The sequence below is a fragment of the Lissotriton helveticus genome, chromosome 3_1, assembly GCF_964261635.1.
Source record: "Lissotriton helveticus chromosome 3_1, aLisHel1.1, whole genome shotgun sequence".
Classification (NCBI taxonomy): domain Eukaryota; kingdom Metazoa; phylum Chordata; class Amphibia; order Caudata; family Salamandridae; genus Lissotriton; species Lissotriton helveticus.
The window spans coordinates 656,342,809-656,355,543 of record NC_136061.1 but is presented as its reverse complement, the minus strand read 5'-3'; the positions used below and the strand labels follow the sequence as shown (position 1 = coordinate 656,355,543).

Sequence of the window (12,735 nt, the reverse complement as noted above, 5' to 3'; positions counted from 1 at the left end):
AATCCCAACATTTATCCAGGTACCATACCAGTGTGTAATTCAGTCATCCCGGAGACCATGAAGAATACCCTATTTTAGGACTAAACTATGACTCCATTTCCTCGATTTTCATTGAGCAATTTTGAGAATTAAAGGGACTGTGATTCTGGTTTACCTCAGATTATCTATTTGAACTAGCATAACCAAAAATTTGCCTTAAATATTTTTTAATTTAGTGTGTTGTGATTATCATACGTGTGTCCCTCATAGGACACCATACCCGGTGTGCTCGCCAGTGTCCCTGCGAGGACACCGTTCCAGCAGTGAGGTCACCAGCTGATAACTGTCAGATGTGACAGTTACCAGCTGATCGCCGAGCTGACTGCAGCTTCGCTCCACGTTGTAGGAGCATTGCGTGTTGGTTTATGAATAAAGAAGTTGAGAACTCATAAGTGTCGAGTATACTTAACAATACTGGCGACGAGGTGCCAACACGTACGAACCCACGAAGAGGAAAAAAAAAAGCAGTCAATAAAAGGAAATCAACTCCGTTGAAAAACAAAGGAAGAAGGCAAGGAATAACAAACCAATTCAAGCGCATGTATTAAGAGCGACTAGCTGAAGGAAAAAATCTAAAAAGGAAACTGAGGAAAAAGGAGCCGAATTATACAGTGAGTGAACTGAGTGTGTGGAAACAAATGCGCAGAAGATAAACTTATATGCAGCAACTAGCGGCGAAAATGAATGGAAAGCAGAAATTAATCTGGTAATTTGGAAATAAAGGAACTGAGCGCTAGAACCAAGCGTTTGAGAAGAAAACGTTCAGCTGCCAAGCCAACGGACAAAACAAACGGCCGCAGCAGTGAACTGTCAACGAGCAGCTAAGGAGTATCGGAGCCGGCCACCACGTCATCGCGTCGATACGAAATTGACGTTGGCGGCCATTTTAGGTGTTGTTGAAATATAAATTGAACTCAGCGGACTAGTTCATCAGAAAAAAAACGAGGAAGTGAGCGCAGAGTGCAAACACGACGTGACCTAAGCACATCTCTACAGAAACTAGAGGAGCAGCTGTGCATCGGAGTAACACCAAAAACCAGAAGAAAAACGGTAAATTCAAGTTAATCAAATAACATAGATCATTGCAGCAGCATACAGTGACTTAAAAATTAGCGATTAGAAAACGCTTATGGGACTTTAGTAAAATCAATCTAGCTACAGAAAAAGAAAGGTCAAACTGGTGCAGTAGTGGCTATACATAGAGAAGTCATATTTACAGAAGGAATTACACATAACAATCAGAATGAGTGACTTAGCAACCGGTTGCATATGGAATCTATCACCCCCAGAGTCATTTCTACGTGCTGGTAGTGTACCAGTTTTAAAGTGGGAAGAGTGGAGGAACTATTTCCTCAATTATATTTCCACAATTGAAGAAGATGCAGAATTAAAACCTGAAAAAAATACAAGATGTTAATGCACAACTTAGGTGCAGGAGGAATAAAAGTTTATAATTCCATAAACAAGAAAAGAAGGGGTGTAAATGATGGTGATGTATTCTCCAACGCTATTGATGACCTAAACGCATACTATAAACCTACAGTTTGTGTTGGGGTAGACAGATACAAATTTTTCCATAGGAAACAAGGGAAGAAGGAGACAATAGACGACTATGTATCTGCTCTAAAAGACCTAGCAATTAAATGTCGTTTCGGAGGACTACACGATGAACTAATAAGGGACCAAATAGTAATGTAAGGCTCAAACGAAAACATTCAAGATAATCTTTGGGCAAAGGGGGGGGGGAGTACCCACTGCAAAACATAATAGATATAGCTAGGAAAGCAGAACTCACTGGACGATGTGCGAAAGCGGTGTTAAAGGACGATAAACTAAAGAAAGAAAGTGACCATGGCAGTAAAGTGTCCGATCAAAAAGGTTGGAAAGACAGCAAGCACACTGTAAGAAAGGAAGACACTAACCAACCAGAAAGAAGACAAGAGAAACGGGGGAAAGGATATTGTTACCGATGACTAAGCACTGCACACATGGCATATGATTTTAGATGCCCCGCCCGTGAAGCAAAGTGCACTTTCTGTGGCCTAATTGGACATTTCAACAAGGCATGTAATAGGAAACAAGCATTTGCAATGCAATAGGTTTCGCAATAACGCGAGTCTGAACTATTAGCATTGTAAATGATAATGCCCTTTATTTTTGCGTTCTGGTTTTTGGAACATAAATAAAAGGCTTTGTCATTTACAAGGCCTATAGCTTAAATTTGCGTTAAAACGAGACCTATTGCATTGCAATGGTGGTGGTGCTGCTGCGTTTTCTCTGAATCTGCACTCTGAATCTGCACCCACAATCTGCACCCACAATCTGTGAGTGGCGTTGCGTGGGTGAGTGGCGTTGCGTGGGTGAGTGGCGTTGCGTGGGTGAGTGGCGTTGCGTGGGTGAGTGGCGTTGCGTGGGTGAGTGGCGTTGCGTGTGTGAGTGGCGTTGCGTGTGTGAGTGGCGTTGCGTGTGTGAGTGGCGTTGCGTGTGTGAGTGGCGTTGCGTGTGTGAGAGGCGTTGCGTGTGTGAGAGGCGTTGCGTGTGTGAGTGGCGTTGCGTGTGTGAGTGGCGTTGCGTGTGTGAGTGGCATTGCGTGTGTGAGTGGCGTTAAAACGAGACCTATTGCATTGCAATGGTGGTGGTGCTGCTGCGTTTTCTCTGAATCTGCACTCTGAATCTGCACTCTGAATCTGCACCCACAATCTGCACCCTGAATCTGCACCCACAATCTGCACCCACAATCTGCACCCACAATCTGCACCCACAATGTGTGAGTGGCGTTGAGTGTGTGAGTGGCGTTGCGTGGGTGAGTGGCGTTGCGTGGGTGAGTGGCGTTGCGTGGGTGAGTGGCGTTGCGTGGGTGAGTGGCGTTGCGTGGGTGAGTGGCGTTGCGTGGGTGAGTGGCGTTGCGTGGGTGAGTGGCGTTGCGTGTGTGAGTGGCGTTGCGTGTGTGAGTGGCGTTGCGTGTGTGAGTGGCGTTGCGTGTGTGAGTGGCGTTGCGTGTGTGAGTGGCGTTGCGTGTGTGAGTGGCGTTGCATGTGTGAGTGGCGTTGCATGTGTGAGTGGCGCTTCATGTGTGAGTGGCGCTTGCATGCTTGATAAACAACTTGCACGTCTTCTAATGGACTGAAAGGGCTGCAAGGAGGTATAATAATAATAAAAAGAGCCAGAATGGATCAAGGGAGCAGCAGGGCAGGGGGAGAAAGGAGGGGTTATTTTGCGAGGCTTCTGGTGGGGGTGGGGGGGGGGGGGAGAAAGGAGGGGCAGCGGAATGCGTGCGAGGGGAGGAGAAGTGTGGCAGGCAGATGTGCGGCCTGGTGAGGGGGCGGGAATGCGAGCCTGGTGGGGGCAGGCGGATTACGGAGATGCTCGTGCTTGTGTGGTACTGACTGTGCAGTGCACTATGAAAAAACAAGCGTGGTATCCCTATCGGCGCTCTCTTGCGAGCACCATCTGGGCTCGCTCGGTGCAACATGGGGCTAGCAGAACCTTTTCCAGATCTCCATTTCACTTCCAGTGCAGCTCCACCGCCACTTTATAAGTTAACTTTCCAGACACCTTTTGTTCCCCTGAAGTAGGCAGCAGTTTTCTAGATTTATCCTGGATTTCAAGCAGTTTCCCAACAAACTGCAACGATTTAAAAAATGTTTTTTTTAAAAAGTCGGGTAAAGTGTTCAGTGGTGAGTAAGGCATCTCATTTGCACCTAAGGAGAGCGATAACTACAAAAAACCTACCACGAACAGCTGCAAATTGGCCGGCTTTATGATTGTTTTCTAAATAGCACTCTACGAGCTTGCACACTAAAACTAATTCCAAACTGGCTTGTGGTGGCGCTTGAGGCAAGGCGGGTGCGGCGGTGTGTGGAGAGCTAGCAGGCTGCCTTTTAATTTATTTGGTTAAATTCCGAGCCTAGCTGACGGACGGGCAGGAAGAGACGCTGCAGGGACGGCTGACTCGGCCCAAGCAAGAGACCAGCGAGGTGGTGCCAGTAGAAGAGCTTCTGACAAGAGATTCAAAATGAATTAAAGTGAAAGATTACATGCTCAATGACGTATCACGTGTAAACAAATGAGTATATAACGGAAAGTATGCCAATCGTTTTTTAAATGTATATATTTATTTATGAGTTTTGTGCAGTGAGAACATGGGCAAAAGGTGTGAGCGTGTTTAAAAAAGAAGAAACAATTTCAAGAGAAAATTAAGAGACACCAACAATAGCAAGAACATTGTTAAACAAACCTTGCCAATACACGTTGCAGCCGGCCACATAATTAGGGGAGGAGAAGCCGCACAGCACACGCTGGGAGAAGCCCTTTGATGTGCTGTGCGGCCGCGATGCGCGCTCTGTGCTGGGGGAGGGGGAGGGCCATTAGGAACAGGAACAGATGGCCAAATGCGCGTGCCTGTACGTGCACTCGAAGAAAACGCCACGGACAAAAGTGGTGGTTTGACTATCCGATGGAGCACATGAATTCTCCCCCATTTCCCATTGCTTCGCAATGGAAAAGGACGAGACCTAAAAACCACAACATGTAAAAGCAGTGGTAGACGAAGAAGATGAGTTGGATAATGACACAGATGAAGACATCAACATGTACATCCTCAACATAGACGATGAACAAGAAGAGGTAAAAGAAACAGGAAAAGGAGCTAAGACAAGAAAACCGACGTGTACCATGACTATTGGTGGGGTGGAAATAAGCATAGAGGCAGATTCAGGCTCGCCTTACACTATCGTGAACGAAAAAGTATGGGAAGCAAAGGAGGTGATCGGTGAGAAACTCTATGAACCAGATATAATTATTAAATCATTCAATGAGAAACCTATTGAAATATTAGGGTACAGAAGTCTCAGGTTCATATTCAAGAGTAGAGAGGCTCAATGTAAACTCTATGTATCAAAAGTTGGACCATCTGTACTTGGATGGATGGAGCAAGGAAGTCTGGGAATCAAGCTGGATTCTAACAGCCGTGGGCCCGTGCTTAGCATGTCAGACACCGACGACTACGCAGAATTACAAAGTAGAATGCCTATCAAGACCGACAATGACACTGAAACAAATGAAGTGGATGAGTTATGCACGGCAAATGTATGGGAATGTTCCAGCAGAATAACAAGGGATGAATGGATGGAGGAACAAATGAAGGACAAAGACACAGGAATGGTAATCCAAATGGTCAAAGAAGGTTGGTCTAACGAGAATAAACTAAAAGATGGAATGAAACTTTTCTGGGAAGTGAAGGATGAATTATCCATAGAAGATGGACTACTTATGAGAAGCGGAAGATACGTACCGCCGATGGATATCCGGAAAAAAATACTAGAAGAATGCCATGAAGGACATCTGGGCATCGCCAAAAGTAAAAACAAGGTGGGAAACATGTATTGGTGGCCAGGCATCAGTCGAGACGTAGAAAATAAGGTGAGAAACTGTAAATGTGTGGAAGCAGATAAAACTCAAGTGACTTACAGACCTTCCCGGCAGCCAATACAGTGCCCATCCATGCCTTGGGAAATGATTGGCATTGACATGATAGGACCGGTGTCTGATGAGAACGAACTACAATACATAATTGTTATAAATGACCACTACACGAAATGGCCAGAAGTAAGAGTCACCAGAAAAGCTGACTCTCAACACGTAGTCCAATTCTTGGAAGACACTTTTACGCGTGAGGGATTACCAAAAAGAGTTGTAAGTGACAACAGAGTACAATTCACCTCAGACCTATTCGAAGAATACATGAAGAAGCACCACATTGAACACATAACAACGTCAATATACCACCAAGCAGCCAACGGAGCCGTAGAGAGATTTAAAAAAGTACTTGAAGGTATCATTCAGATTGCCACCTCAAACCATCTGGACTGGAAGAAAGAAATGCTGAAGACAGTGTGGGCCTACAGAATAACGCCGTGTGAGTCTATTGGCCACAGCCCATTCGAACTCATGCGTGGACGGACTCCACTTACGAAGGACAATGTGGGCTGGGTTAAAGCTGCCCAAAGAGTACACTGGTCTTCAGAGGTGGTGAAAGGAAGACTGGCTCAAGCACAATCTAGGAGTAAGAGTTACTACGACAAAAAACATGGGTGCAAGGAGGTGGAAATCAAGGCAGGATATGTGGTGAAGGCAAGAAGAAGCGGACACGTCGGCAAGGGCCAAGAGAGATACACCAAACCTGTAGCCGTTCGTGAAGGGTACTGCAATTTTGCACGCCTGAGGGATGGGAAGGCCTGGCATTTCACAGCACTGTCAGCTCGCAGATATCCCGAGAACGATACAGTGGGAAACACACTTTTCGATGCTACTGCAGAGCAATCCAGTACGCGGAAGGGAAGTACGGCAAGACAATATTTTTCTGACACTAAATCTGACATTGAACTTTCTGCAACCCCAGGACGGAGAAGTGATGATGGTGTGCACGATGACACCCAATCAGGGGACCGTTTGGCCTCTTCATCCAGACCTGTAGGCGCAAGGCGCAGGCTACCTGCCATCCCTGTCTGTGACCTGGCGCGACCTGTGGACAGAAGCAGGACTGGTAGACTGTTAGGACCGTCAGCTAAACTTAAGGACTATATATGTGGATAGCGGAGCCTTATGCTCCCTTCCTGTTCTTAATTGTTCCAGTACTCCCCAAAGGAGGGGGATGTGTTGTGATTATCATACGTGTGTCCCTCATAGGACACCATACCCGGTGTGCTCGCCAGTGTCCCTGCGAGGACACCGTTCCAGCAGTGAGGTCACCAGCTGATAACTGTCAGATGTGACAGTTACCAGCTGATCGCCGAGCTGACTGCAGCTTCAGCCTTGCGTGTTGGTTTATGAATAAAGAAGTTGAGAACTCATAAGTGTCGAGTATACTTAACATAGTGACATCGAATTATTTGTCTATATAATATATCTTTGCAACATCCTTCACTTCTTCGTCGAATGTTGTATAATCAATACAAAAATACAGTACAGTTCTGTTTAGAACAGACTATATTTGCCTGGCGCCCACTAAACAATTTGGCACCTATCTAAACCTTTCCCACATTTCATGTGTGTATTCAAACCCACATGATCGCCATTTAAAGTATGGTTTAGACTCACTTTCTCTTTATCTCAATCACCCCATGTTTCCTCTCCACTTTGCCCATCGCACACTAAGTTTGGTACCCATGATCCACCCTGCTTCCCTCATTCTTACCATGATGCCGGTGCCGAACTTGGGCCTCTCCTGCGACACTTAACGTGTGAGATGAAAAAGGAAGCAAGAGAGGACTGTTTCCGGGTTACTACGAACGACATAAACAACGGACTAAAAACAACCTAGTATCTGCAAGACGGACCGATCATATTTCGAGCACCGCCATTTTAGGCTGGTGCACGAACACGGCCAGTAGTTAAGTTTGACGGGTGATCCTGGTCTTCTAGATGACTCCGCGTGTTTTGTTTGGTGGTTCAAATAAAAATGTTCTCAAAAAAATCCCAAGGAAGGCTGCGCGAGACTAACGTACACACACAAAGTCACTTTTTCCGAAATACTGCACGGATGGAGTCAGACTAATAATCCATCCTGATTCTGTGGGTAGAGTTGTATGCAACACTGCCACGTTTTTAAGAAATCTATTCCTAAAGTATGCAACGGAAACTCGAGTTTTGGGTGCTCCCTGCTTCAACCCTTGTCGCATTGTAATGAAGATGAAATAAAACAACTGCGAGGATAGACGGGAGAGAATGTGACAGAACAGAGGGGGAAGGTAACTAATTGCAAGGCGGAAGTGAATGTTTAAAGAAGTGTTTTTGATGCTTCGGTTAACATGGCATCAGCAGGTGAGTATCCGATGCGAACGAGCTTTCTTGTGCTTAGTGTTTTTGATCGGTAGTTATTCCAAGGTAAGAAAAGTTTCTGTTGCAGCTCTCACTTATGGCTTGATTATGAGTTGAAGTGTTGCTCCTGATAAATAACGATAAGACGGGTTATTTATTTATCAGGTGCGATAAATAACACCTTTTACATAGCTGCCAAGGGTTCAGATTGCTTATGTGTGACATTTTCATAATGTCAGTGTAATTATCAGTGACATTCAACGACTTTGAGTGACACAAACTTGCGAGCAAAAATAAAGCAATGAACACAAGGGAAACTTATGAATATCAGAAATTACACCCATTTGAGCAACGAGAAACTCGAAAAGATCTTAAAACTGCTGCAAATCACCAGACACATAGCTGCCAAGTTTACAAACCGCTTAAGTGTGACATTTTGGTGGTGTCAGTGTGCATATGAGCAGGGCCACTGGAATTATGAGATTGTGCTGGTATTTTCGCATAATTGTAGATTTGCTGCATTTGCCACATAATCCATCATCTGCTGCATAATCTGCAGATTTAAAAAACAACGTTGTTTCTAACTCGAATGGTTCAAAAGTTAGTAAAAACACTACAACACGTGTTGCTGAGCAGTGGAAGGCCCTTTATATAGTTTCTTGCTATCGTTGGGTGTTAAGCTGGTACTAATGAGGCACAACAAATGCCCACACACTGTTAGCAAGCTTAAAAATGACAAAATACTGAAGTAATACCATCACAAAATGTGCTGCATAAGCAGCATAATTGGCCTTTTCTTGCCTCACAATTTACTGTACCCTGCTGCATAATTTGACCCTCCCCTGCCACATAATTCCAGTGGACCTGCATATGAGTGAAATTCTACTGTCAAATGAGCGACACTGAGTGATACTTTCTTGCAAGTAAATGTAAGCAGTAATTAACCATTACTAAGATCTGTGAAAGGGTTATTGGTCTTTGGAGGTTCTGATTGCTTTCTGTTCTCGTTTCACGCTGCTTTCATTTGCAGTCTTTCACCATGAGCCACAGGTCCCTCCCTTTTTCTTTGCATCTTTTTGAAAACCTTATTCTGCATATATTGCATCATATCTTTCCTCAGCCTCTTATTTTTCAGGGTCCTGCAAGCACTACGTGTATGGCCCCCTTCACCACGCACCTACCCACCCTCTCTTTCCTCACCTTCAAGCACACTTTTATTTTTATGCGCTTAGTATTTTGACATCTGCTTATTACTCCTTAACACACTTTTATATAAGATAGAAATCACAATTGGCAGACATGTGAACATCTCTCTGCCGAGAGGCCAAGGGTTGGATAGTCTGAACATCTTTATTTGACCCACCGACAGGCACTGCAGGAAGCTCTCTAAGCCTTCAGCCTCAGCCACACAACGCTCTATCATACTCCATAATAAGCACTCACCTATAAGTTTTAACTAACTCAGACAGTTATAACCAACCAACTCAGTCAGTGCACTGTAGAAGAGGCCTATCTGTTTCATAAAAACACTACATTAGAATGCAAATTCTTTTATGGAATGTAAGATAAAGTCAAAATAATTTTACGGGTTTGGATTTTCTTATAATGCGTCACTCCTGGGTAGTGTACCACTGTGAAACAATGGTAAAAAAATTTACCAGGCCTAAATCGATGCATGTTTACTTTTCTGTCACACCGACCCCAATGCTGTGCGGGGAGAGTGGCTTGGGGCTGTCTCATTGTACCCGATCAAGCTGACTAACACAGCTTTTTCTGAATCTACACACAGAGCACTGTCCCGCTTTACTAATCTTCTACTGAGAGAAACTCCCAGTGTTTTATCACTGTTAATCCACAAAGGGATTCTACAACGCTACGGCTGTGGCGTAAAATTAATTGAGCCCCTCTGGCCTACCTACATACCCTATTGGATTGACAGCCTGTCCTCACATTGAGTACCCGGACGGGTCCTCATGTGAGGCTCATCATTTTTACAAAGCTGCGTAATCATACATTTAGATGTCCCTTCATCAATCGTCCTGAAGAGACCCCACATTGTTTTGAGGGTCGAAACGCCGTCGACAAAAAGAAGAAGCGACCCATTTTCCCAGCACATATCATTGTATATAGCTGCTGTTCACATGTAATTATTTTGATAAGGGGGGCAGCAATAACTTACCGGACACGCCGTGAGGGGAACGGCTTCGCAGTTGCCGGTCACGCCGTGAGGGGAACGGCTGTTCCATCGACCGGACTACCACTCCCAGCAGCCCGAGGGAGGCGCGCTGCAACCACGCCACGACACCAGCGCGCCCGGAGGCGCTTAAATAAACGGAGCGCCCGGAGCTCCTGGGGGCAGCAATAACTTACCGGACACGCCGTGAGGGGAACGGCTTCGCAGTTGCCGGTCACGCCGTGTCCGCTCCGATCGCACTGGGACAGGGTGACTGTAGCATCCATGACAATAACGATTCCCTTGTTATGGAACCGCCCGAACTTGTCGAGTTGGACTTGGAGGTTCTAACGGACTCTATGGCACAGCATCCTTCAACCCCTGCTCCCAGAGCGGTCAGAGCTTGTAGAAAAACTCTGTCGAAACGTATGGGTACCCGTTTAACAAGGAAAAAAGCACTCACCCCCATTACACCCACTAACAAGCATTGGAAATGCAATAGGTCTCGCATTAGGAAAGTTTGAGCTATTGGTCTTATAAATTACATTTTTTTTTATTTTATGTTGTTTTTTAAAATAGCTAAATTAATAGCTTTATCATTTACAATGCCAATAGTTATAACTTTCGCAAATGTGACACCTATAGCATTTGTAATGCTACATGTTTTGTATTTACGTGACTTAGATGTATTGATATTACAAATACAATGGCTTTTAATTTTTTACATAATTAATACTTAAATAATTTATTTAATTTGTAATGTCAATAGCTTAAACTTTTGTAAATAACTTTTGTGAAGATTATGTTCAGTGTTTTTTATTGTGACGAAAATCCAAGAACAGAAGTGAAATATTAACATCTTTTTGTGATTTGTAATAAAGCTTGAAAGCTTGAAAACAGCTTGAAAGATTGAAAGAACATATTTGAACCAGTGATGCTGTGGTGGTGCGGAGTGATACTGTGGTTGCGCTGAGTGATGCTGTGGTTGCGTTGAGTGATGCAGTGGTTGCGCTGAGTGATGCTGTGCTTGCGCTGAGTGATGCTGTGGTTGCGCTGAGTGATGCTGTGGTTGCGCTGAGTGATGCTGTGGTTGCGCTGAGTGATGCTGTGGTTGCGCTGAGTGAGCCAGGGAGACACGGACACTGAGACACAAACACTGAAACAGGGAGACATTGAGAAAGAGAGGGAGAAAATAACACAAAGGGAAAACAGAGAGAGAGACACACTGACAGAGCGAAGGAGACAGACACTGAGGGTGACATTGACATTGAGACAGAGAGACGCTAATACACAGAGAAGGAGACACCAACATTAAGACAGGGAGACACGGACACTGAGGCAGGGAAAAACGGCACAGAGAGGGAGACACCAACATGGAGATAGGGAGAAAACATTGAGACGGAGAAAACAACGCTGAGACAGGGAAAAATTGAGATAAGGAGACACTGGCAAAGAGAGGGAAGGTACAGACTCTGAGACGATGAGATACCGAGAGCAGACATTGGAGCAGGGAGACCTAGACAAGGACATATGGACACTGAGACAAGAAGACAGGGACACACTAAGATAGGAAGACACCAACTGTAATAGGAGAGGGAGACACTGATATGAAGATAGGGAGACACAGAGTAGGCGATATCAACATGGAGTAGGACACATTAATACTGAGACACCAACAGTGAGACAGGGAGCCATTGGCACAGGAAGACACATACACTAAGACTCAGACACACAGATTCAAGTAGACACCAACAGAGAGAGGGGGGGGGGGAAGAGAGAGCACTAATGCTGTGACAGTGATATAAAGTGACCCAAGAAACAGTGAGACACACAAAAGATCAGGGAACCACAAGCATGGATGCTGGAGCGGAATGACACGGGACACAATGAGGAGCAAGCTGCAATGCTGGAAAAAAAGAAACTGAAGGTGCGCGGCTGCTAAAATGAAATTGTGCCGTGCTTGTTTAAAAAAAAACCATAAAAATTGAAAGAAGCAAGGTGCAAGGAAAATAACGACGCGCAACGGCAATAAGGAGAAAGGCATGCCAATGTGATTGTTGGTAAATGTGAAGCTGATCCCCTCCCACTCTCCCCAATTTTTACAGACCAAGCTACACCCCTGGCAAAAGGAGCAAATGAGTTTGAAATCCGAGTTATAGTTTTCCTATTAAGTTATACAGTTGTGTTAACTCATGGTTTTGCATATGACAATTTATGAAGGAAAATCATCCGCTCAACAAACATTCTAGTGTTAAAGTACATTGTTTTCTTGTTGGTGTGCTCAGGGTTTGTGTTTGACCGACTTATATAGCTGCGAGAAGAACGCGTGGGCCATTCCACGCAACTTTTAATGGGTGAAAAGCTGCGTTTTCACCACACACAATCAACTAAACAAAAATATGTACCCTACTTTTCAAACAAAAATTACACTGTATAACCGCATGGAAATTTTAATTGTTCATGTTAGCAACAAAAATAACACTCTATAACCGCATGCGAATTTCAATTGCTCGTGTTAGCAAAAATGTATTACATGTGATTTAAGCAGTGTACAGATGCAAACATTCCCTGCCAAGTTGTAAAATAAATCACACGCCATGAAAAAAACAAGGCTTAAAAGAGGGCAGCGCCGAAGGCATGTAGGGTCGGGGTAACCCAGAGCCAATCCGTGACTGGCATTACAGGGATGGGAGCCCGGTCTGAAA

At 44.7% G+C, this 12,735-nt stretch overlaps 2 protein-coding genes across 4 annotated transcripts in view; one reads left to right on the top strand and one right to left on the bottom strand.

The window, feature by feature from the left end:
• The window catches only part of EIF3I (eukaryotic translation initiation factor 3 subunit I), a 98,122-nt gene extending 90,353 nt beyond the window's left edge, over positions 1-7,769 (bottom strand). Inside the window, exon 1 of one of the 2 annotated variants that reach the window (XM_078680696.1) lies at positions 7,235-7,769. In XM_078680696.1, coding sequence (XP_078536822.1) covers positions 7,235-7,237 — 3 coding nt within the window. In that variant the 5' untranslated portion in view covers positions 7,238-7,769. The remainder of the gene's footprint in view (positions 1-7,234) is intronic. The other variant, XM_078680699.1, reaches the window with a different exon arrangement.
• TMEM234 (transmembrane protein 234) overlaps positions 7,653-12,735 on the top strand; it is an 80,630-nt gene continuing 75,547 nt past the window's right edge. Inside the window, exon 1 of one of the 2 annotated variants that reach the window (XM_078680702.1) lies at positions 7,653-7,787. Coding sequence is in view for 1 of the 2 variants with exons in the window: in XM_078680701.1 (XP_078536827.1) it covers positions 7,848-7,860 (13 nt within the window). In the remaining variant the exon portion in view is untranslated. Of the gene's footprint in view, positions 7,861-12,735 lie in introns of both variants that reach the window. The other variant, XM_078680701.1, reaches the window with a different exon arrangement.